The following is a 21,843-nucleotide window of genomic DNA, read 5'->3' as shown; positions in this document are numbered from 1 at the left end:
CAACATCTAGCAACTTAAGCAATGGAAGGTGAAGGCTTGGGCACTGTGTTGTGCTCATCTGCATGGGGTAACCGACATGCCATTAACCTATCACCTTCTAAACAATGCCCTGCGAAGTGCGTGGGCTAGGATGGGATAAGGGCTGGTCCCAGGGAATCTGGCAGCATGGCTAGAGGCTGTCATGCCACTTGCTTTTGAGTCAGAGAAGGGCTCTGACCTGTGTTAATTACTAGGAGAATAATACTCCCACATGACTGCTGGTTCTGCTCGAATAGACAGCTGAAAGATAGGATACCCTTTTCATTTCAGGTTTTCACCTCCTGCAACTCACACTGGGACAGCAAGGAGCTTGGTGAAGAGATTTGTATGGGCCTTCTGGAGTCTCACACGTGTCTGCTCTAGTTCTCCTTGGCAGTTCAGGGGAGTGAGGGCATCTGATGGATACCAGGAGGGACATGGTTGCAGAAGAGGCAAAACCCAACCTACATGCTGATCTTCATGGCAAGTTAAAACAAGGGGGACAGAAGGGTTTAGCAGAGGAAAGAGAGGGAAAAGACATTGCAGGAGCGGAGCTGGAACAATCTGTTTGGGCCTACTTGCAAGAAATGGAGCAACTGTTTAGTTTTAGAGGAAAGTTGTCCCTCTCTGGCTTTTCTCCAAGCCTCTGACCCCTTCCCAGAATCCTACTGCTTTCCTACTGAAGTAGTCTCTTTTTTTCTACTACTGTTATTTGAAAAGATGTGCATGCAGGGACACTGGCTACCAGGCACTATTTTATTTCATGTTCGATAGCTCTGTGTGAACTAATGTATCTGAAGAGCCATGGGCACTCGATTTATATGTAGAGCTGTACAACAAGACTGAAAGACCACTTCCAATTGTTCTGCTGCCTTTTCTGGCCATCACTAGTTCTGCTACACAGTGAGGGAAATGAAGTGCATCATTCTTAAATTTGCACAGTTATGATACTTGGATTAGCTTTGCAACAGGGCTTGGTCATTGCAGCATCCTGCCAAGACTAAGTCTCTTCAAAGTATAAACAGACATGAAACTTTTAAACCAAATCCACTGGTGCTGATAGCTTTTAGCTGTCTGAAATCTTCTAGCATCAGAGGAGAATTTAATTTTTTTTATATATCTAGTTTTGTACATAAAAGCATATTCTCTGCTTGATGTTAGGAAAGCTAGGCTGAAGGTATCTTGGCATTGTGGCACCCTTAGGCACACAGAGTTCTTATGTCAATCCTTTAATGAATTAAAAGCACTCCAGGCTTCGAATTTTGCACATAGGTACTCACATTAGCTACCCAGGTCCTTGTTTGTGCAAGTAGAGTGCAACTGGGAGAGGACTTACTTCTAACTAATGATGCAGAGCTGTAGAGCTGTTTAGGCATGATGTCATCATAGAGGGACCCATAAAGCAAGTCAGCTGTTTGGCAGATTTTCATCTACGTAAATCCCTCTGTAAACTAATTATATGGCCACAGCTTATAAATTTTACAAGAAAGCAATCTACTGACTTGTTTTTCTTGTCGGTTGCAGATCTTGAAACTTAACTGTAGATGTTGCAAAACTAATCCCTGGGGTTAGAGAGTCTATAAACTGTACTGTGTTGCATAGACATATAAATTTCCAGTACTCCTTTCCTTCTTTAAATACCAGCTTAAATTTTAGTCTATTCATTTTTAGTGTTTGCAAGTAACACACACACACACACAAAACCTAAATAAAACCAGTCCACAGTTAAACCCTTGGAAAATGGGAGCATAAACTCCATCTAGAAGTCTCCAAATGAAATATTTATATGTACTAGATGTTTTGTATCAGGAGGTGGTTCTCTTGATGTTATCAGAAGTCAGCCCTTTGCTCCCTGTGTCTGTTTCAAACGCTTTTATCCCTGGCAGCGCGAGGCTTGCTTCAGACATCCTGCTTGCTTGTCGGCAGGGCTGATGCATGATATTATAACAAGCATTCGACACAACTATTGTTCACAGGCAGCATTTTTAGCTCTACAAGCAAAACCCGTGAGATCCTCTATCAACGTAATCATTATTTATCCAAGGCTCTTCCAGTAAATTGAGCCTAACTAGTCTTTCCTTGGGGTAAAATGCCACAGCCTTTCTTTTATTGTTGCTCGTGTAGAGAAAGCAGCATCCTCCTCAATGGTAGTGGGATCTGAACAAGCAGCAAGCCTCATAGTTGTTGCATTATTCTTCTGGTATGGCATTGGCTTATACTGCAATTTTTAACCTAAGACTAACTGGCAGGAACACAGTCAGTAACTGCGCATTATTTTCACTGTAGGTATATTTTAGTTGCACAGTTGTATCCTTAATGCAGCATCTCCCTTAGCTGAGAGGTTAGTTGCATTTAACTGGTTTAGGCAAAGCTGCTTCATCTTCCACGTGCAGCTCCTTGGAACTAGCAACTCTAATTTCTATAGAGAAAAAAGGTGAGTCAGCCCAGCTTTACAATGCTACAGAAATAGGGCAGCTGAAGCTTTGGAAGTCTTGTGATATAAACTGGAGATCTGTGTATATTGCCTTTTTATATTAAGAGACCCTGCAATAGATAGTTGTATACTAATATAATTAACACAAATCAACAAAAACAAAAGAGAAATTTAAATATCCTGGCACATGCATAACATTTTTTCCTTTACAAATTGAAAACAAATAGAGAGTAAAAGGCAACAGTGGTGTTTCACCACAAAAAAACACATCAAGCTGGTCTGTGTGACTATACCAGCCTGTTAATACATTCTCCTTCTCCTGTGCTTTTGTGAAAACTTCATTTTTATAACTTACACCATAATGGAGATGGCACATTATTATTATTATTATTATTTATTATTATTATTATTATTATTATTATTATTATTATTGTTGTTGTTGTTGTTGTTGTTGTTATTATTGTTGTTATTATTATTATTGTTATTGTTATTATTATTGCTGTTGTTGTTTTGTTGTTGTTGTTGTTGTTATTACTACTACAATTATTATTATGAGTCTCACTTGTTTGAATACCACTAGCTATGAATGCAATACAGTAGCTTTTCTGTTTGTTTGTTTTTGTAACCCATGAACAATTTCTCATACAAAGGTTTGCTCAGGCACAAAAACTTGTAATTTGTGATTAAATTGCATTTCACATAATGCTGAGAGAATTCATGCAAACAACAGTATTAATTAAAATAATAGTAATAATATTTTTTGGTTTAACTGCAACGGTGCATTTTTTAAAATCAATTTGTTGAAGAAAACATTAAATTAGGGATGATAATTGTATAATAATGGAATGGAAGTTGAGACATATCAATAAACTGTTGCACATGCCACTATTAACATACCAACCCTCTCATCTCTTCCCCCCATCTCTCCTGCAGCCCCAAAACAATCAAGTCAGGTTATCCACTTCAAAAGCTAATTAATACAAACAGATATCTGCTAAAATGTGTACTGTATTCTAATTAAGTTCTCAAATATTGGCTTCATTTCATTTTGATAGCTGTTTAAAGAACAATCCTTCCAAAGGCAAGCGGGGCAACAAATTGAAGTGTTGGCTGTTATTCTGCTTTTTAGTCAGTTGAGAGTTTTCTAATAATAAGAAAAGTATTTTGTGTATCATTGCTATCTTAAATTAAACATCTGACATTTAGATAACTATCACTCTCCACTTACTTGCTATCATTTTTGTGGGGACCTCAGCATTTCCAAAAGGCAATTTATCCTACCTGTTTTGTTCAGTTATGCAGGTAGTGTAGATATCTAACTTTCAATGCCCCAAATAAGATGAAATTAATTCCATCTTATCAGATACTGAGAGATACCCAAAATGGCTCTCATCAGATCTTTGCTTTCTATGAGGTCTATTGTACAAAATTATTGCCTGTTCACAAGGATCCTAAAATTCCCTTAAAAGCTTTGATTTTTCACTTCTGCTGATCAAAGTATCTTTAGTAGCTTCTTTTCATGTACTGACAATCAAACAAGTTGCAAAACACACTTTGTAACCTCTGTTTTATTTCCTGAGACCCCAGGAAATACAACCACCCAGGCATGCATAATTTTTGGCATATACATAGCATATAAGAGAGAATTTCTTAAAATAATTGTTTGTTTCTAATGGTAATGTGAATGTCTTGACAAAAAGTTCATTGAAATGAAAAACAATCACTGAATTCTTTGCATATTTTATTTTTCTTTTTGATTTCCAACTCACACACATCTGGCATATTTTACATCTTTGCAATAAAACATGGTTACAATAGCTTAAGGAATTTATATATCCAAAATATTTCACCATGATCTCAAGATGAAATGAACTTGTCTTCCAGATGTTCAATAGTCTCCCAATTCTAAGCTACAAACTCAAGATATTGCTTACAGACGGGTGATGAATAACTTAATCATTACGTTGATCCCCATGATTTCCGAATCTTATAAATACAAACAACAATGAAGAAGGAAATTCAGTGCTAAACTTACTAATACAAGGTGGATAACAAATAAGTAATCACATCAATAAATAATGATATGTTTCTGGTGCAAAGTGCCAATACAAAGAATCCATTATCTTTTTAAATAAATGACTGCAAGTGAGTGTAAATTCTGAGAAAATTACATTCCTGTTACATGCCTCATAGCCCTACCGACACAATATGTACATCTATGACAATACAGTCACCAAATATACAAAGAAGAAACATGAATTAAAGTGTATATACCCCTGGGTGTGTAATTTGATCAGTACAATGTGCAGAAAATTATTCCGATAGTTATCATTACAGTATTGTAAAATATGGAGTGCTTTAGACTGAGTGGCTTCAGGTGAGATTTTCAGAAGAACCGAAAAGAATTACCTCAGTCACCTTTACAATGAAGCTAAGGCTGTCAAATAAACCAAGCTGCTCAGAGCTAAAATAAGGGGAAAAAAAATCACTGGGGGCTCTCTTGCCCGTGATTTGTATGCCAAATGTTAATAATCCAGAAGGATAGCACTTTGTCTGTATTGGGAGTCATTAAGCATTACAAAGCATTAAACTGAACTTCCCTCTTTGCTCCCTTTCTGTCTAGTCTTTGAATTTAAAAGGGAGGAATTTCATTTCTATTGTATAAATATGGCAAGTGATGGCTTTTTATCCAAATGCTTCATGAGCAGAACTCCACTTAAGAGGGGTAAAGTTTAGATTCAAAAAGTGAAAAACATGTGTTGGTGGAAATGTCAAAATTACTGTTTGCGCCCAAATTCAACCCTTTAACACAAGCTGTACCCTCAGGCAGATCTCCAGTTTGATTTGTGTGAATGCACCTGTTCCTTCAAGACATCAGGTTTAAAGTACATGCAAGTTGTAACTCCACAATAAAATTAAGAAACAGTTTTGTTCTTTATACAAGGTTTTACTTTTACAAAAGTATCCCTTTAAAGTTAAGATGTGCATCTGATGTACAAAGTATCAAACGTATTTTTTTTAATCTCAGCTTGAAAAGAGGCTGGAGATGGGATGCATGTTAGGTTCAAAGCCTAAAGATTGAAATAACTGGACACAAGGTTCCCCAGAATTTTCAAAAGTCTCTTGTGGCGCATCCTACTACCTTTTCTCAATAAACAAAGATATATGAAATAATTACCAAAACATCTCCTAATTCATATAATTTACATGATACAAGCTTGCTTTTCAGCAGCTGGTGTTCAGTTGTGAAAAAACACACAAAGTAAAATGGTTGCTGACTACAATGTACAGCTATTGCTGGGTGTAATGGAATGTACAACGGAGGTCAATGCAGACGTGTTTTTCCACCAGAGACTACACTTTTCATTGCAGCACTTGTGCTCTCAGCTTTACCTGGGCTTTCAGTTCTTCCTTCCACTTCAGTATCTGTTCTGATGTTCATAATGCCACCTGTTAAAATCTATATTAAAAGCTACGATGCTGCCAGAAGCCATGCCGGTAATCAGAGTTCTGAAAAAGATAGAAAAGATGGTCCTGTTAATCCTCTTTTACCTTCTCAAGCAATGGTTTACCATAAATGGTAAAAAAGCTAAAAGAGCAAGGAACTTTTTGCAACACTGTCTGAAGATTAAGGTGATAGGTAGGATTCAGTTTGTGATGGAGACGCTGTATTTAGGTATTGACACATGAATGAACTTTCCATGTTCCCATTATGGTCAAGGGAGGCCTAGAGGTCTGTTCTATTGTCTTCACATAGGTCAAAACATCGTGCCATTTGAGATGCTCTCACACATCCTGCCTTGCCTCCAGCTGACTCTCCAGAAGGGTGTGGGTCTTCACTAGGTCCTTTGTCATATGTGCCACCCCAGGTATGTACCTCAGATCTCCAAGATATCTCAAACAGTACTAAGTGGCTACGGGTAAGCAACCAAATTATGCCCTAATCAGTACCCTCAGCACAGCCTGAGACCAGCTCTCCTCAGGTCACTGGGCATGTACTTAGGATGAGCTTAATTGTCCCAGGCCACGGTTATTATGGTAAATCGCCATGGTTGTTACTGGAGCTTCTTCCCATAGCTCACATCTATGCCAAAGCACCTTCATTCAGGAGTTTTAGAACCTAGCTGCCTAACTTTAGGCACCTTGTGCCACTGGAGGTTGACACATCTGTGCTGGCTTGCAGCTGGAGCACAGGACCTGTGGAGCGCTCTGCACTTGGGGCTGCAGCTGGGATCGGCTGGATATCCTTGGGGCCCCCAGACAAAATGACTTGCCTCTGCGAAGAAAACTGAACTGATCCCTTAATCACAAGCTGATCATACTCCTACAAAGATTCATATTTAAACATAGCCCCATATTTATGTTGTTCTGGTGGCAATAATTGAGGTGATTTTCCAGTTATCACATATCCTCTAATTCTGTTACCTGAGTTTTAAGATTGGATTACATATCCATCACCGCTTCTATCAAACCATACAGAAGCCGTTCTCTGGTTAATTATGTGACTAAAGCTAAGCAGGCACTTAAAGCACTTTGTACAGCTGAGGCTTCCGAGCCTAGTATTACAATAAGGGATAGAGAAAATAGGCAAGCTGAAATTTTTTGTAGTGTAAATAAATCTCCTCAAAGAGAGCACAGTACTGTATGCATAAACTGGCAAAGCTCCAGAAGCGAAAAGGCCTCTTCCAGTAAGTTAGTTTCAATTAGACTAAGTTTGATACAAAAAACCTTTTTCAAGTCATCTACTCATACATGAGGAAATTTGGTAAGTATTTTGTTTATAGGTATTTTTGTTGCTTTACAAATTGGGTACATAGCATAGGAATGACGAAAAGTGTAAGAAAAGTAAACTGAAATGAAAGCTTTATGATTTTTCTAATATCCTATGAATTCTTTGCATGTCATGAGTTTGTGTATGAAGAAGAAATACAAGACTTATGCATGATGTAAGCAGCAAATCCGCTCATAACCCTGCGTAAGTGCAACACCTAGGCTTACATTATAATCACGTTACAACAGAAGACTGTTCTCATATCTTTTACATTTACAGTGTGCATTTTAGTGCCACAGCAGTGACTGCAAAAATCCAGGCTTGTACACTGCAGCTCCATTTCTCAAGGTCAAAGGAAAGGACCACATTCACTCCTGGTGGGTAGATCCACTGATAATATTACACATTATAGTCAAGATGCAACCCTGGGAAGTTCACAAGCTCTACATAGCTGAAAGTCAGAAATATACCACAAGCTTTTGTAATTGTTTTTAAATTACTGGTTAATAGGCACTCCTGCACTCTGATCCAGTCTGACTATTCCTATGTTCTTAAGTTAATGTGATTTTTCTCATATTTAGCTAGCTGAGTCTCTGGCTTACTGACTTTAATGACATAAAACCTCACCTTAATGTTAAGCGCTTGCACTAGGAGGCTCAAGGATCAGAAAGAATGCTGAGTGAGATAAATCAACAAGATAACAGCTGGGGTAATCATTTTGTACCACATCCTGTTAACAACTGCATACCATAAACTCATCCCTTAAAGTTCATGGACTTATATACTTAGTGCAATTTTACCATTTAGATACAAATGTTAACAACAAGCTCACCTCTGATCATGAGACAGATCCATAGCTCTTATGCCAGCATCACAGCCAGGGTAAATATAGAGCTGCTTGAAGTCACAGGCCTGCCATACTTCCACTACACCATTGTCCCCCCCTGTCACCAGGTTCTGCCCATCGCTGCTCAGGAGGATGGCCTTCAGGAGAAAAAGACAAAAACCAAGCACACAGTTAGCTTTTATGGAAATGGGTCAATATTACAAAAATTTAATCAACTTATAAGCATTTCTTTTGCTCTGCCCACTTTATATTTGAAGAAAGAGGCTCCCATTCCTATTTATCCCCACTCAAAAAATAAACCAACAAATTTTGGATTTCCAAATTAAAAAAAAAAAAAAACAATTGTGTGCTTTTAAACCTGATATATAACCAAAACGCTCTTTAACTGAATCTGCCCAGACTTGAACTCAGCACACAACATTTCAATGTTTGTCCTACAATACTCGGTGCCATCACTAACACCTAAAGCAGAGCAGCAATCTGCATTCCTAATGCTGCTTCAACTGCTAGTGACACAGCAGAGCCCTGAAGGCATGAATCCATGTCTTGGCTAATAAATGAAGAATGGACTCTTTTCAGAGCATTTTGTTTTAAAGATGTATTTCCCACTAAAATTTAATTCCGAACAAAAATTCCAAGAATCGTGTAGGATCATAAAAAATTTGTTCCTATTAATTCTGGAAAAGCTTGAGTGCATTTTTGTGTTTGGAGATGGAGACAAGAGGATCTGTGTTTGAACATGACTTAACCAGGAGGCAGAAATTTTACATATGTTATTTCCTTTAAAACACATGGCAAATAAATTCCATTTATTTTAATAAAACAAGGCAAGACACAACAAATGTTTGTTTGCATTTAGATTTACCCTGGTTGAATCATTGATCTCCATCTGAGCTAAGAGTTTGCCATTAATGCTGAAATTGCTGAACCGTCCTCGTTCATAGTAGATGATGCAGTGACCTTCGCTAGATACTGAAATTAAGCGAGGATACAAGCAGTTTTCTGTTCCTTCCAGGGCTCTCAGCAAATCTCCAGTAATTGTGTGTACCAGACAAGGACCTTCTGTATATGAAAACATAATATATCATACATTTGCTGCTTATCCAAACCATATACGCTGTGCACAAAGGCAGTGCATAATACACATTTATATTACATTAGTCCTGCATAAATGTAAGAAGATGCAATGTTTGCTTAAGGAATTTAAAATATGTAATGGAAAAGGAAGTGCAAGAGCTATTAAGAAAACAGATACATCGTGTGTTAAAACGGCAGTTTATTATTTACTTAAACTTGTAGGAGTTTTCATTGATCTACCTTCTAAAATATTCTTTCTTCTTTCCAAGCATTCAGAAGCCTCAGTCTTACTGCTTTCCTCCAACAACATGAACTCTCTTTAGCCTGCCCATTCACATTAAACAGATGGGGCCCTATCAGTGACTACTAGGAGCAACTCCCAGAGGGCATATAATCGTATCACTGCATATTTCTCCTATAGACAATGGCAGTTCCTGTAGGTCCTCTCCCCCAATGAATATGTTACATGCATAGATTTCAGTCCTCAATTGTTTTAACAATGGGAGTCATCTGGCAGCCAACAGAGTTACTATGCTGTCTGGACTATAAGAGCTTTTAGAATACCATACTGTAACTACATTTACTCCAGAGAGATTTTAATATGAGATTTTAATGTCTTTTTATTAATTCTGATGAAAGAAAAAAACAGTTATGAAATCTATAATCTACATTTTAAAATGCAAAACTAGGCTATTTCCATTTCAAGATCTATGAGAAAAGCTCTTTTGAAAGTAAGACCTGTATTCCTACTAAAAAAAAAGTCTCTTCTGTGATAAATATAATGCGTCACGGTAAATACTAAATGTTTTATTTCATGAATCATAGGATACTCCTGGACAGCACAGTAATCTCTTCCTTATACAACTGTCTCATGACCCTGAAAGTAAATTCATACTGGCAGACTCAGCCACTTCGTATTAAGCCATTTGAACTTCTCTGAAATTCACACAGCAGCTGGGTTTGCCCAGGTAGAATGAATCACGGCATCAGTGCATTCAGCTGTGAGCCCTATGGTACAGGTTTTTATCTGTGTTTGCATAAAGCCTTATGCAGAGACACCTCAAGCCTCACTGGGTCCATAGGATATGACTGCAACACAATTAATTTATTTCCTCAAATAGTTGAGTTTCATCTTTGAAAGTACTGAAGTGCCGGAATGTTATGAGAAGTGATGCCTCCACCTTTAGAATAATTACCATGTTAGATTTTTCAGAAGAAAAGTGTAATACATTCATAGCTGAGTGGTCGTGGACATGAAAAGGCACAAAGAATATCTGTTTTAGTATGCTACTGTAAAGACCTACAGACTGACTGCTTGTTTTTTGGGTTTGTTGGATAAGAACGTGCAAACATCAACTTGACACACGGGATTTTTCTCAGAGGAGTCCTCTATGTGCTGTCTCCCTGCCTCAGCAGGTTCTCGAGTGCTGTGTGCATTACCAGTGCCACAGCCAGCTGCCGGGGGGACAGGCTCCCCGTGAGGGAGCACAGGCAGCGCTCAGGCAGGACGGCAGAGCAACGCAGTGCTGCCATGAAATGCAATCAAAGAAACTGGAAAGGGACTGGAAAGGACAGGACCTGAAGAAGAAGCTTTAAAACAGTCATCTGCTGGAAGCCAGCAACAATAAAGGGATTTTCTCTCTGCATATATATATGGACTAGAGTTTAAAGAGGAAGAGTATGAGCAGAGTAACTCAGGGGACAGACTGGGCCTCCATTTCTCTTGATCAATTACAGACATAATCTGGATTTGATGTAATGTCTTTGGTCCTCCAGCAGCCTTTACCTCTAAAAATATGTAAGTTAACAAAGCATAATATACTTAGCGAAGCAGAAGATAACTGAGTACAGATTCCAGCTATTTTAATATGAGAAAATTTGCAAAAATAGTTGAAAAGAGTACACTATTATGGCAGTAAGACTGTATAAAGCTGCCTTAAAAGATAAGAAATAGCAGTGCTGCAAGAAAAAACTAGGTCCAGTGTCACTGTACATTTTTTTTCATAAATGTCTTGACTTTGCCTATGACTGTTATGTAGTATGTTATTACAAGAGTTAATGACCCATTAGGATTCCCTGTTAAAAATGCCTTTACTCAAAAGTTTCACACTCAGCTTTGAATATAAATGTTGAGCTCTGAGGCAGTATAAAAGACGATAACCCAGGAGCTCAGCTGTGTACAAAAATGGGCAGAACAAGTGTCACATCCTTCTTACCCTCAGAAGCAGCAAACTTTTTAAAAATGAGTACAAGGATATCCATGGGGATGAATAAAACAGGGATCACTGTAGACGGAGAAAGTAAGTAGCTGGATGTGGATCTAGGAGTGGAGTGGAAATGAGATAGGAAGATATATAAGGAAGAACCTTAGGGAAGGTTTACAAGGGTAATGTAAAGAAAGGAAATAATAAGGAAGAAGAGATGATGTAGCACAAAAGAAAGTAAGAAAGGGGAGGAGGGGGAGGCAAATACGAAAGTAAAAAAGACATGCAGTTTGCCAAATTAAGAAAAGAAGCTGAATGAGAGAGGGCAGTGGGGGAAGAAAAGTGGACATGGAATTAAGGGGAAAAGGAGAAGGTGGGCAGAACAAATAAAATGAACAAATGAAGGAGGAATGGAAAAAAGAAAGATGAAGCAAACACTCATTGAGGTGGGTGTTTTATTTATGGTGATTACCAGTTACATGGGAGACTGGTGCAGGTTTGGAAAGCTATTTTGAACATTTGTATTAGCAAGTGTTGGATGCTCTGGATTCCACAGATAAGTAACTGGGAGTAAGTATGAAAAGATGGCTCAAAAAGTTTAATAGAAGAGAGGTAGCAATAAACCCACAAACTCCTCATTATTGGGAATCCACTACAAAACAAAAACAAAAACAAAAACAAAAACAAAAACAAAAACAACCCAAACAGCTACTGAATGAAATGCTGTCCACAGATCCAAACCCAAGCAAACAGACCCTGCTTCCCCTGCTGAGATGACTGAGGTCAGTCCTACAAACCACCATTCAGTAAGATTAGGGTGGAGAACTTGAAGCTGACCCTCCCCTAAATACAGGTGTCTATCAACAGGTTTCTTCAAAATCAGTAGATGTCATTATGAATTTTTGTATAAATTTTTATCAGCTACTCTTCCAGATCTGGGGGGAATAGTAGCACAGGCTGCTGGTTGGAAGGAATGATCAACTTAATTTGTGTCCAAACCTCATAAGCCCAGATAGTAAGTTATACTGTTCAGAGTAAGCTGCTGCAGACTCCCCCAGAATTACAACACATCTTAGTAGAGAAGACTTTGGATAATTAAAGTATATGTGGCTTGAGGGAAGACTGAGAAGCACCACTAAAAAAATCTCTAAAAATGTTAAGACTTAGGTCATAAAAACATTTCTGACCTTTAGCACCACTGATAACGAGTCCCAGCTCTGCACAGACCGACACGCAGACAACTTCATGGTCGTGACCAGTTAGAACAGCACGAGGGGCTGGATAATCACCTGTTAAAAAAAAAACACAGGAAGAAAAACAAAAATAGGAAACAACAGGGAACGCCAAACCAGACCTGTTTCATCAACAAAAGAACTCTGCTGTAATTTGCTTTCAATCAGGAAGCATCAAAGAGAGGTGCAGTGTGCTTAAATATCTCATACTCGGGTTTCTGAGTAAAATACATTCAGGTATCATAAAGTTTCATAAGCACAGCGACTCAATGCATTAATTCATACCTTTATGAAAAGCAAACTTTTTTGGTTTAGAAATTATAGACTGAATGCTGTTTACAATACACAAATGAAAAAAACACATCACTGGTTTATGACCTAAAAATACTGAATATGTGTATTTCAGATAAAGAACACAAAAGCAACTGTAATGTAAAAGTCTGCTATTGAACAGATATGTTTCTAGACTTCTGCTAGGAACCTAAAGAATAGTATGAGTTGACAATGTTCCTATATTAATGATCATAATTTGTTTCATGAAACTGGGGGTTAGAAAAGAAGGGGAACAGCACTGTACTAGAAAGATACTACTGTTGCATAGACATTATTGATTCAGAGTCATATTGAATAAATTAAATATAAATTAAAATTATACTTAAAAATGGTTATGGTTATAGATCATTTTTTATATATCACTATGGATACCTGTGCCTTTTTTATCACATTTTATTTATTAAAAAGTAGGATAGAATAGCCCCTAAATATTTTTTTTTTTTTTATATTCAGGATTTAAATGTATTTTATTTGGGGTTCAAGCAAGTGGGCATTTGTGGAGTGTTTATATGGCAAATAGCAATGTTTCTGTTGTTTCTAAGAATAACAGACACTGACATCTTAACAGTGAAGCTCCTATATGGAGTAAGGAATTGTTCAGAATTTGATACTGCTTTGACATGGAAAGAAAGTTAATCGGTAACAAAAAATTAGCAACTTGCTAGATACCACAGATTTCATCTGGTTATATTTACTTTGCACGAATGAAATACAGAAAATTGGGATATTCCAGAGGAAGAGAGTTCTGACAGTGTAGTTCAAATACTTAAAAAGGATAAAAGAAATGACCTAGGGAACTGCAGATGAATTACTGTAACATTAATCCTATGCTAAATAACAAAATGGTTAATCCACAGTTCTGTCAACAAAGAATCAGAAGCAAAAATCTCATTAATGCCAGTCACCATGCTGTACTGGAATGGGAGTTTTTTCAAGCAAGCCTCTTACCTGTTTTTGACAGGATGACAGGTATAGTTGATAAAGATTACTATGTTAAAATGGCCTTCATGTATTTTTTTCAAGATATTTGTCTTAGTAATACAATGTTTTGATTTAAACTTGTTTTATATGGGACTGACTGTAGACAACATGGGTGGCACAGAAGCTAGTTCGATGACAGATCTTGAAATAATTTGTTCATAGAAAGGTATCTACTGTGAGCTACATATTCGGATATTGGAAATGAGGGTGTCCAGTAAGGAGCTGGGAATTGATTCTTGACTGATTACTAACCAATAACATTATCTACAGGATAATATAAAATATTTGCTGGTAAAATATGGGTGTATACAGAACTGATATAAAGACGACTCTGCAAAGAGAGAAAGTCCTTATTATAACATTCTCTGCCTTACCTACTTAAATAAAAAAGTAGCAAAATGTGCTTTATATATTTTATTTATTCTGAATGCAGCCAGGTGGAAGGTTGATGCTCCTGGACAAGAACAAGCTCTGCTCACTGGAGAGGAGATTCTGTTTTGGAAGGCAGTGAGACAGTGAGGCATTTATGGAGCCAGAAAGGAAAGCTCCCTCGGCATTAACTTTCAGTGCAATACCCTAGAATAGCAAGTAGGAGTCAAGACCTATCTTGTCACTATAGACCAGAAAGATTAAAATCTTGTACCCACATTTACAGAAATGAGCTTAAAGGAGGGTCACACAGCTGATACAGAGAATAAGACAAGAGGCTGCACAGTATTTAGTGTTTTCTCTCTTCACTGCACAGGCAGCAAAGCTGTGACTTGACCACCACAGCTGGAAGTCACAGGCATAAAAGATGCCCAATATCCCAGAAATTTATCTTGCAGCTAACGGCACAGCAAGATCCAATGGATGAATGGCTGCACACATTTCAAACCTGCAATAAAATGCAGTTTCCTAACTGTAAAAACAGTTAAACACTAAAACAAATTAAAAAGAGAACTACTGGAGTAGCTAAGTGATATTGCCTGGGTTTCTGAAAGATATGCATTAGGAACGGAGACTTGGATAGACTTCTGTGGGTCAATGAATTTAGTCTTTTTTATTGCAGACATTCACATCATATAAACCTTGTAATAAATTAATGAGATAGCTATCTGGTTATGTGACTTGGAAGGATGTTCTAGACCTTTCCTACTGTAAAGGAGAGAAATATTCAGATTTTCAGCCTTGAATTTATTCCCGTCTACCTTGTATCTCTTCATTCTTGTGTCAGCACTGTCCTTTAGCTTCAGGTCTTCTCCCTCTCTTGTGTTTTCCCCACTCATGTAATTACAGAATAAATCAGCCCTCTTGGTCTTTCCTTTTGATTCTATTAAACAAATCAAACTCTTATAAACTCCTTTGACGTGATGGACTTGCCATTCTTTAGTCATTGTAGCACCACATTTTTGTGCCTGTCTAGCTCCAAGTTCTTTCTTAAAATTCGGGTAGCCAGAACTGTATATAATAGTTCTTGAAAATTTAGCTTTAATCTACAGTATTTCTTGCCTAACTCTGAAGTAGTCTGTCATCAAAATTTTAATAATAATTCTATGTATTTTACTATCTTACTGAACCAGCTGAGAACTACCAACCATGGATTTACAGACTTCAGTTTTGGACCCGATAGTACAGGGTGGGTCAATCTACCTGGTCTTATCATTGCACTGTACAAACACATTAACACCTTCCTATCTCTAATGAAAACAGCAACCCCAGTAAATCTTAGTTTCCCAATCTTTAATCTAGCCTGCAAGAAAAGAATCCTTCTGGCCTGGAAACTGAAGATGTGAACGGAAAACTGGGCTTTACTGCTAGGGAAGGATGGATGTTGGAAGAATAGAGAAAGATGTTTTCTGTATCTCACGAGAGATTAGCTATATTTTGAGATTTAGATTTTTATATTATAATTTCCACATCAGTGTTGCTGTTGAGAAGCTTATCTCGTTTTGAGGTTTTCTTTTCTCCAACTGCATATCAGAAAAGTGAAAAAAAATGCAATTCAAATAAATCCATAATTTTTTTTTTTTTTTTTTTTTCTTCTGTATGTCCTCCTGGAAAAAAAAAAAAAGGAATTATGCTCAAGGGTCATCTTTGCTTAAGCTCTGATTACAGAGGTGTAAGGGTGAATGACTGAAATTACTAGATGGTTAGAAATTTTTTTTAGGGGAGAACAAATAATGCAATTTTCAAACAGATGTTTTCCTCAGTGTCTCCTAGGAAAACACTATTAGTATCATGAAAATGTAAAATGTCAGAATATGAAAAAAGAGCATATTTAATTGACTTGATTTATAAAGGAAAATGCTTATAAGAAACAGCTGCCCTGAAACATATATCTTTGAGTCCTGTTTTTCAGTAAATACAAATTAATAATGGAATATCAATATTAGGAGTAACAGTCCAACAGTAATTGAAAATGGGATTTTTCCCCTTAGGGCTCAAAGAAAGAATTATTCAGTGATACTTTCTACAGAAAAAGCTGTGGCATGGGGAAGAGAATCTCAGACATATTACATTTTATTGGTAAGGACAGAAGTTGTGAACTCCAGGAATCATTCAAAATCTAGCAAAATATTCTGTCACTGTCACATCACCACTGATAGATGCAGCCAGAGGTCAAAGGCTGCAGCTCTGAGGGAATTGCAGGTGAAAATATCCTACCTATGAACTGAGATACCATCACTGTAAACTCCCTGTAATTTCCCCAAAGGAGCACCTTTGAACCGAATTACTACAGGGCAGGAGGAAAAAAAAAAAAAAAAATCTGCATTGTATTTCCAAACAAATAAGTTTTTCTACAAAGTCTAAAATAAAATACATCTTCCCTTCTCTCTGAAAAACAATGCTTCATACTATTGTAAGGTTCTTCTGGAACAAATGGTGTTCTTGCACGGTAAGGAAAGAGAAGAAAACAAAGAGAAAAGACAGTGTTACTATTTCTCTCATATTGTCCTTTTCCAGAAATTATGTACTGATTGCTATGAGGACACATCTAGGAGTCTTCTGTATAAAGAAACATGAGAGCACATGGAAAATTCCAGTTTCCATTTCATCTTTGACTTTGACAGACACAAGTACAAGGCTGTAGTTGAATTATTTGTTGAAATTATTTACTTTACTATTTACATTACTATTAGCGCTTTTGAGGGGATACACATCAGAAAAAAAGATCTTAGAAAATATTATGGCTTTCATGAAAGTGAAAATGAAATAGCCTTCTTGAATTTTTCCTTCCAGAAAAAAACATCCTGCAGTTTGATGAAAAGATAAGGCTATGACCAATAAATAGGAATATTTCAAAATAGGAAATAGCCATTAACACTGTCGACAACATGAGGAAGCAAGGGTTGTAAAAGAAAGACTGTTGACAGAAAAATATTCATATATTCAAAATATTCTCAACTCTGGCAGAACTGGTTTATTCACTGAGGAATGTGAGCAGCATTGTGTATGTCTACAAACAGTTCACCCAGGTGAGCGGACTTCCAGGTAACTCGCACCTATCCAGACCCCAAAAGGAAGAATACAGTGGAGGAGAGGAAAGTAAGGATTTGCAGTTTCTCTTCCTATTTCTTCCACTCAATTGCTTTGGAAACTTTGGCAAGTTGCTGAACGGGCCTGCACTGTACAGCTCCCATGGGGTACCCAGCACAGCATGGGCACAGACATCCGTGATAAAATGCTAATAACTGCATTCATTCAGGTGATTATTAGCTCATTTACCTTTGTGTAGAAGTCTTAGGAGAGAGATGTCTTCAGCTACTAGAATAGAGACAGTGCCAGTAAAAATTATATACTAGCTTTCAAAGAGCTTCTACTCTGGCAGAACAGTGCTAAGATACTGTAGTTTAAAATTGTACAGACGTTTAAGTACCTTAATGACTCTTGAAACAGGCAAAGCAGATTGCATGTGTGCCAATGTGCTTGCGCAGGACCTTCAGACAGCCGTCCAGCCCACTTGGTACAGATCACACCGGTGGCTACTTTTAAACTTCTGCCCTTTCAAAGTTTAACTAGAGCATGTTATAGGGTATTAAAATGTAGAGGGATATAAAAGAATAAGCGAATATTCTGAGTTCAGAATAACTATTCTTTCAAGATACAAACTCGTAAAACCTGCAATGTTTGCAATTTTGAATTGTTTATAAAATATGTTATGTAAAAGGAATACATAAAGGTATACTTTGTGACAGCCTTTAAAAAAAGCACAGGTTAACTTGACAAAGAACCTTTCTGGTAGCGCTTACCCTCCCTTTCAGGAATGTACAGAATACACTCACTGGGATAGGATGAATTGTTAGCACTTCTGAGGATTATGTTCTAATAATGCTAAACAAACCCATTTCAGGGCTGATAGACAGTGTTTTCCAATGGTCAGCACAGTTCCTGTTAGAAAAAGCAGGGTTAACTCTCACACCTCTTGTGACCATCCTCTTGGAAGCTACAATAGGTAATGAGAAATGTCAAGTCCCAAGATCAATGAAATTTCAGGCTCTAGGGACAAAACAGGAATAGCATTGATCCTTTTAAAGAACACCAGTCAGAGAGTGAATGTAATATATTGCACAGAGAGGCTCAAGAGGATAAGCGGCCAAGTCCAACATACTTACCTGACAAAAAATTCAATCAGCTTTTAGCACAAGCTGCCTACCCTTCCTTTCTTTCATGCAGGAGTCTGATTCCAATTAAAGTGTGCAAATTAATTTTTATCACTTCCAAATTAGTTTTTGAATTTGTGTCTGTTTCAGATGAAAGCATCTGTCCCTCACTTTTCTGCAATTCTATCATCCACTTTGGTATCTGTTCAAAGACTTGGAGATAATTCTCATTTTCAAAGTCACTTGTTTGAAAGAGACATTCAATAAAGCAATCATAAAATATAAAAATAAAACAACTATAATGATACATGTTGAACTCCAGGGCATATCATGTACTCTCTTTGCTCCTTTTTGTGATGACTAATACAGTTGCTATGAGAGAAGAAATTTGTATACAAATTAGTACTCAGCTAAAACAAATCTCTATATATCATAAGAGGAAAAAAATTAAAAAACAAATTGTCAAAATCCATCACTATAGTTTTTCTATTCAATCTCTTAGAACTGCAAAGATTTACATTTGCCAGATCACTTCAAAGAATTAAAATAAGCAAACTATGTCCTTTGCATGTGCCGTGTCTTCCTAAGAGAAAACAGATTCTTTTCACTGTTCTCTCAACTGCAGCTGATTTATATAATGTGGTCATCAACTTAATAAGGTGCAGATTCAGATTACCTATTTCAGATGGGCAATTTTGGCTTAGGAAGTAGGTATCTGATCCTGGCAAGATGACTAAGCTTCATTCAGTTCAGTGATTTTCCCAAAGGTGGTACTTACCTAAGCAAGGATAAAGAAATAAGGGGAGGCTCAAACATACATTAAAACCTGCTTTCAACTGCCCCTCAGTCTAAAGGAATTCATGGCACATGTACCACTTTGCAGGAGCATCCCCAGGCACCAGCCTGTAGTCTAGGCTGGAAAAGGACATTTTCTATCACTGCTATTGGAGCTTAGCTATTGCACAGCCGCGAAACCAATTTTTGTTGGACCACAGAAAGTAAGAGTTGGGAGAAGATTTGCCCTACATGCTGCTGTTGAAAGTATGCAGTTTTGGTTCCTGATTTCTTCATTTGTCTCTATTTCTATCCAATCATCATGTCCCATAAGATCCATAAAGAAGAGCAGAGAAAAGAATTTTGCTTTCCACCAAAGCTGGCGGTTCGCAGGGGGCCCCTCCCACATTAATTTATAGCCTGATAGTCAGCATATGCCTGTGAATATGGGAATGTGGGTTTGAATTCCCTCAGTCTCTGGAGGCCAAGAACTTAGTCTCCCACTTCCTGGACAAACACTCTAGCCAGAAGGGTTTTTTACAAGCTATTTTTGAAAGCCACTCCATGTTAAACATTGTATTTACTATCCGGTAAAACTTTGGTCTTCTGTCAGCAATTGTGAGAAGTGTCAAGAAACTGTGACAAGTGCAAAGTGAACCAGAAACTCCTTTTTGATACTTATTGTAGAACAAAAGTGATAACTTAATAAACTCATTGATTGGAAAAATTATTTTAAAATTATAAAATGAAGCACACCATGCTCTCATAGGCAACTTCTGAACCACTGAGCTGGAACAGCCACTTGGAAGAGTTTTATCCAAGACAGTTTTTTTCCATTCTCCTCTTTAAACCAAAGTTGGTTCTCTATTTCCCACAGACACTGCTGAGCTCACCCTCCTAGCACATGCCCACACAGGTATTTCAGCAGAAGGCTCTACACAAGTCCGACAGGTGAGGTTATTGACATGCATGTTGTTTAGTAAAGATTTTATCTAATTTATGAATTCTATAATATGGAATTTTAGCAGATTTGGGAAGGAGTTTGTTCTGACGATCTTTTGCCCCAGAGTATTTCACAATAAATTATTGTGATTGCTATGTTTTCTAATTAAATGGTATCTACCTTTTCCTATACAAATATGAAATTACATAAACTGTTTAGGACTGGGGGCTTGTTCCTCCCTCCCCCCACCCCCACCCCCCCTTTAACATTTTCTGAAACAACTAAAGTTCCTTTTGGTAATTGGATGCATTGAAGCTGAAATTGATAATTAACTGTCTTTCAGCTTAAAAGATCATTATAAAGTCAAGCATCTAACCCAGATAATTACTATACCTGACATTTTTCTTTGAATTCTTCACCTTCTTACAGTCTGTGGTATAAAATACCTTATCTGTGTCTCCAGATGACAGCTTTTAAAAATCTAATCCCCCTTTTTTCCCCTGAAAATATCATCTACATCTTTCTGGAAATTCATTCGAAAGATGTTAACTAATTGGATTTGACCTACAGCGAACATCTCACTTTAATTTTTCCTACAAGCTAAATCCTAATCTTCTACCGGTAAATATAGAAGACTAGATTAGGAAATATTTATTTGCTACTTTGGTGGCTTTAACTATTTAAAATTTAAGCATATTTTCATAAGGATTGTTGAGAATACTTCACTCCTGAAAATTAGTATACAGGGAATCAGCCATACAACAACTATCATGTCTGTACATGGTAAGGAACAGAATCTAGTAGTCATTACTTCAGCCAAAAGATTTAGTAATTTTAGAAGTTTTAAAAGGCAGAATCATAAAATGAGAGAATACCAGGTTGGAAGGGACCTCAAGGATCATCTGGTCCAAACTTTCTTGGCAAAAGCACGGTCTAGACAAGATGACCCAGCACCCCATCCAGCTGAACCTTAAAAGTGACCAATGTTGGGAAAACCACCACTTCCCTGGGAAGATTATTCCAGTGGTTGATTGCTCTCACTGAGAAAAAATTTTCTCTTGTGCCCAGTTGTAATCTTCCCAGGAGTAACTTGTACCCATTACCCCTTGTCTTTTCCATGGGACTCCTTGTAAAAACGGAGTCTCCATCTCCTTTGTAGCCACACTTTAAATATTAGTACATGGTGATAAGGTCTTCCCTAAGCCTTCTCTTGTCAAGGCTGAACAAGCCCAGCTCTCTCAGCCTTTTCTCCTATGACAGACTTCCCAGGCCTTTGATCATCTTTGTGGCTCTTCTCTGGACCCTCCCCAGCCTGTCCACATCTTTTTTGTATAACAGGAACCAAAACTGAACACAGTATTCCAGGTGTGGCCTGACAAGTGCTGAGTAGACTGGGATAATGATTTCTTTATCTCTCCTGGTGACACCCCTGTTGATGCAAACCAGAATCCCACTGGCTTTCTCTGCTGTAGCAGCACACTCATATTGAGCTGCTTGTCTACTGGGGCCCCCGGGTCCCTTTCTACAGGACTCCCCAGATGGGTAGATCCCAGACTGTGCTGCACTCCTGGATTAAGTTTTCCCAGGTGCCACACTTTATACTTGTCCTTGTTGAACTTCATAAGGTTCTTGTTAGCTCACTCTTC

General features: G+C 37.6%; 1 protein-coding gene across 9 annotated transcripts in view; it reads right to left on the bottom strand.

Annotated features, from left to right (window-relative positions):
• Positions 1-4,176: 4,176 nt before the first annotated feature.
• NBEA (neurobeachin) overlaps positions 4,177-21,843 on the bottom strand; it is a 518,250-nt gene continuing 500,583 nt past the window's right edge. For all 9 annotated transcript variants that reach the window (XM_042793382.1, XM_042793373.1, XM_042793375.1 and 6 more), the window contains 4 exons: positions 12,539-12,640; positions 8,936-9,132; positions 8,056-8,207; positions 4,177-5,962 (listed from right to left, as the gene is read on the bottom strand). In XM_042793382.1, the coding sequence (XP_042649316.1) occupies positions 5,872-5,962; positions 8,056-8,207; positions 8,936-9,132; positions 12,539-12,640 (542 nt within the window). In that variant the 3' untranslated portion in view covers positions 4,177-5,871. The remainder of the gene's footprint in view (positions 5,963-8,055; positions 8,208-8,935; positions 9,133-12,538; positions 12,641-21,843) is intronic.

This window comes from Tyto alba, unplaced genomic scaffold, assembly GCF_018691265.1.
Source record: "Tyto alba isolate M040663 unplaced genomic scaffold, T.alba_DEE_v4.0 Super-Scaffold_2, whole genome shotgun sequence".
Lineage (NCBI taxonomy): Eukaryota > Metazoa > Chordata > Aves > Strigiformes > Tytonidae > Tyto > Tyto alba.
This window is presented reverse-complemented; position numbering and strand designations above follow the sequence as displayed.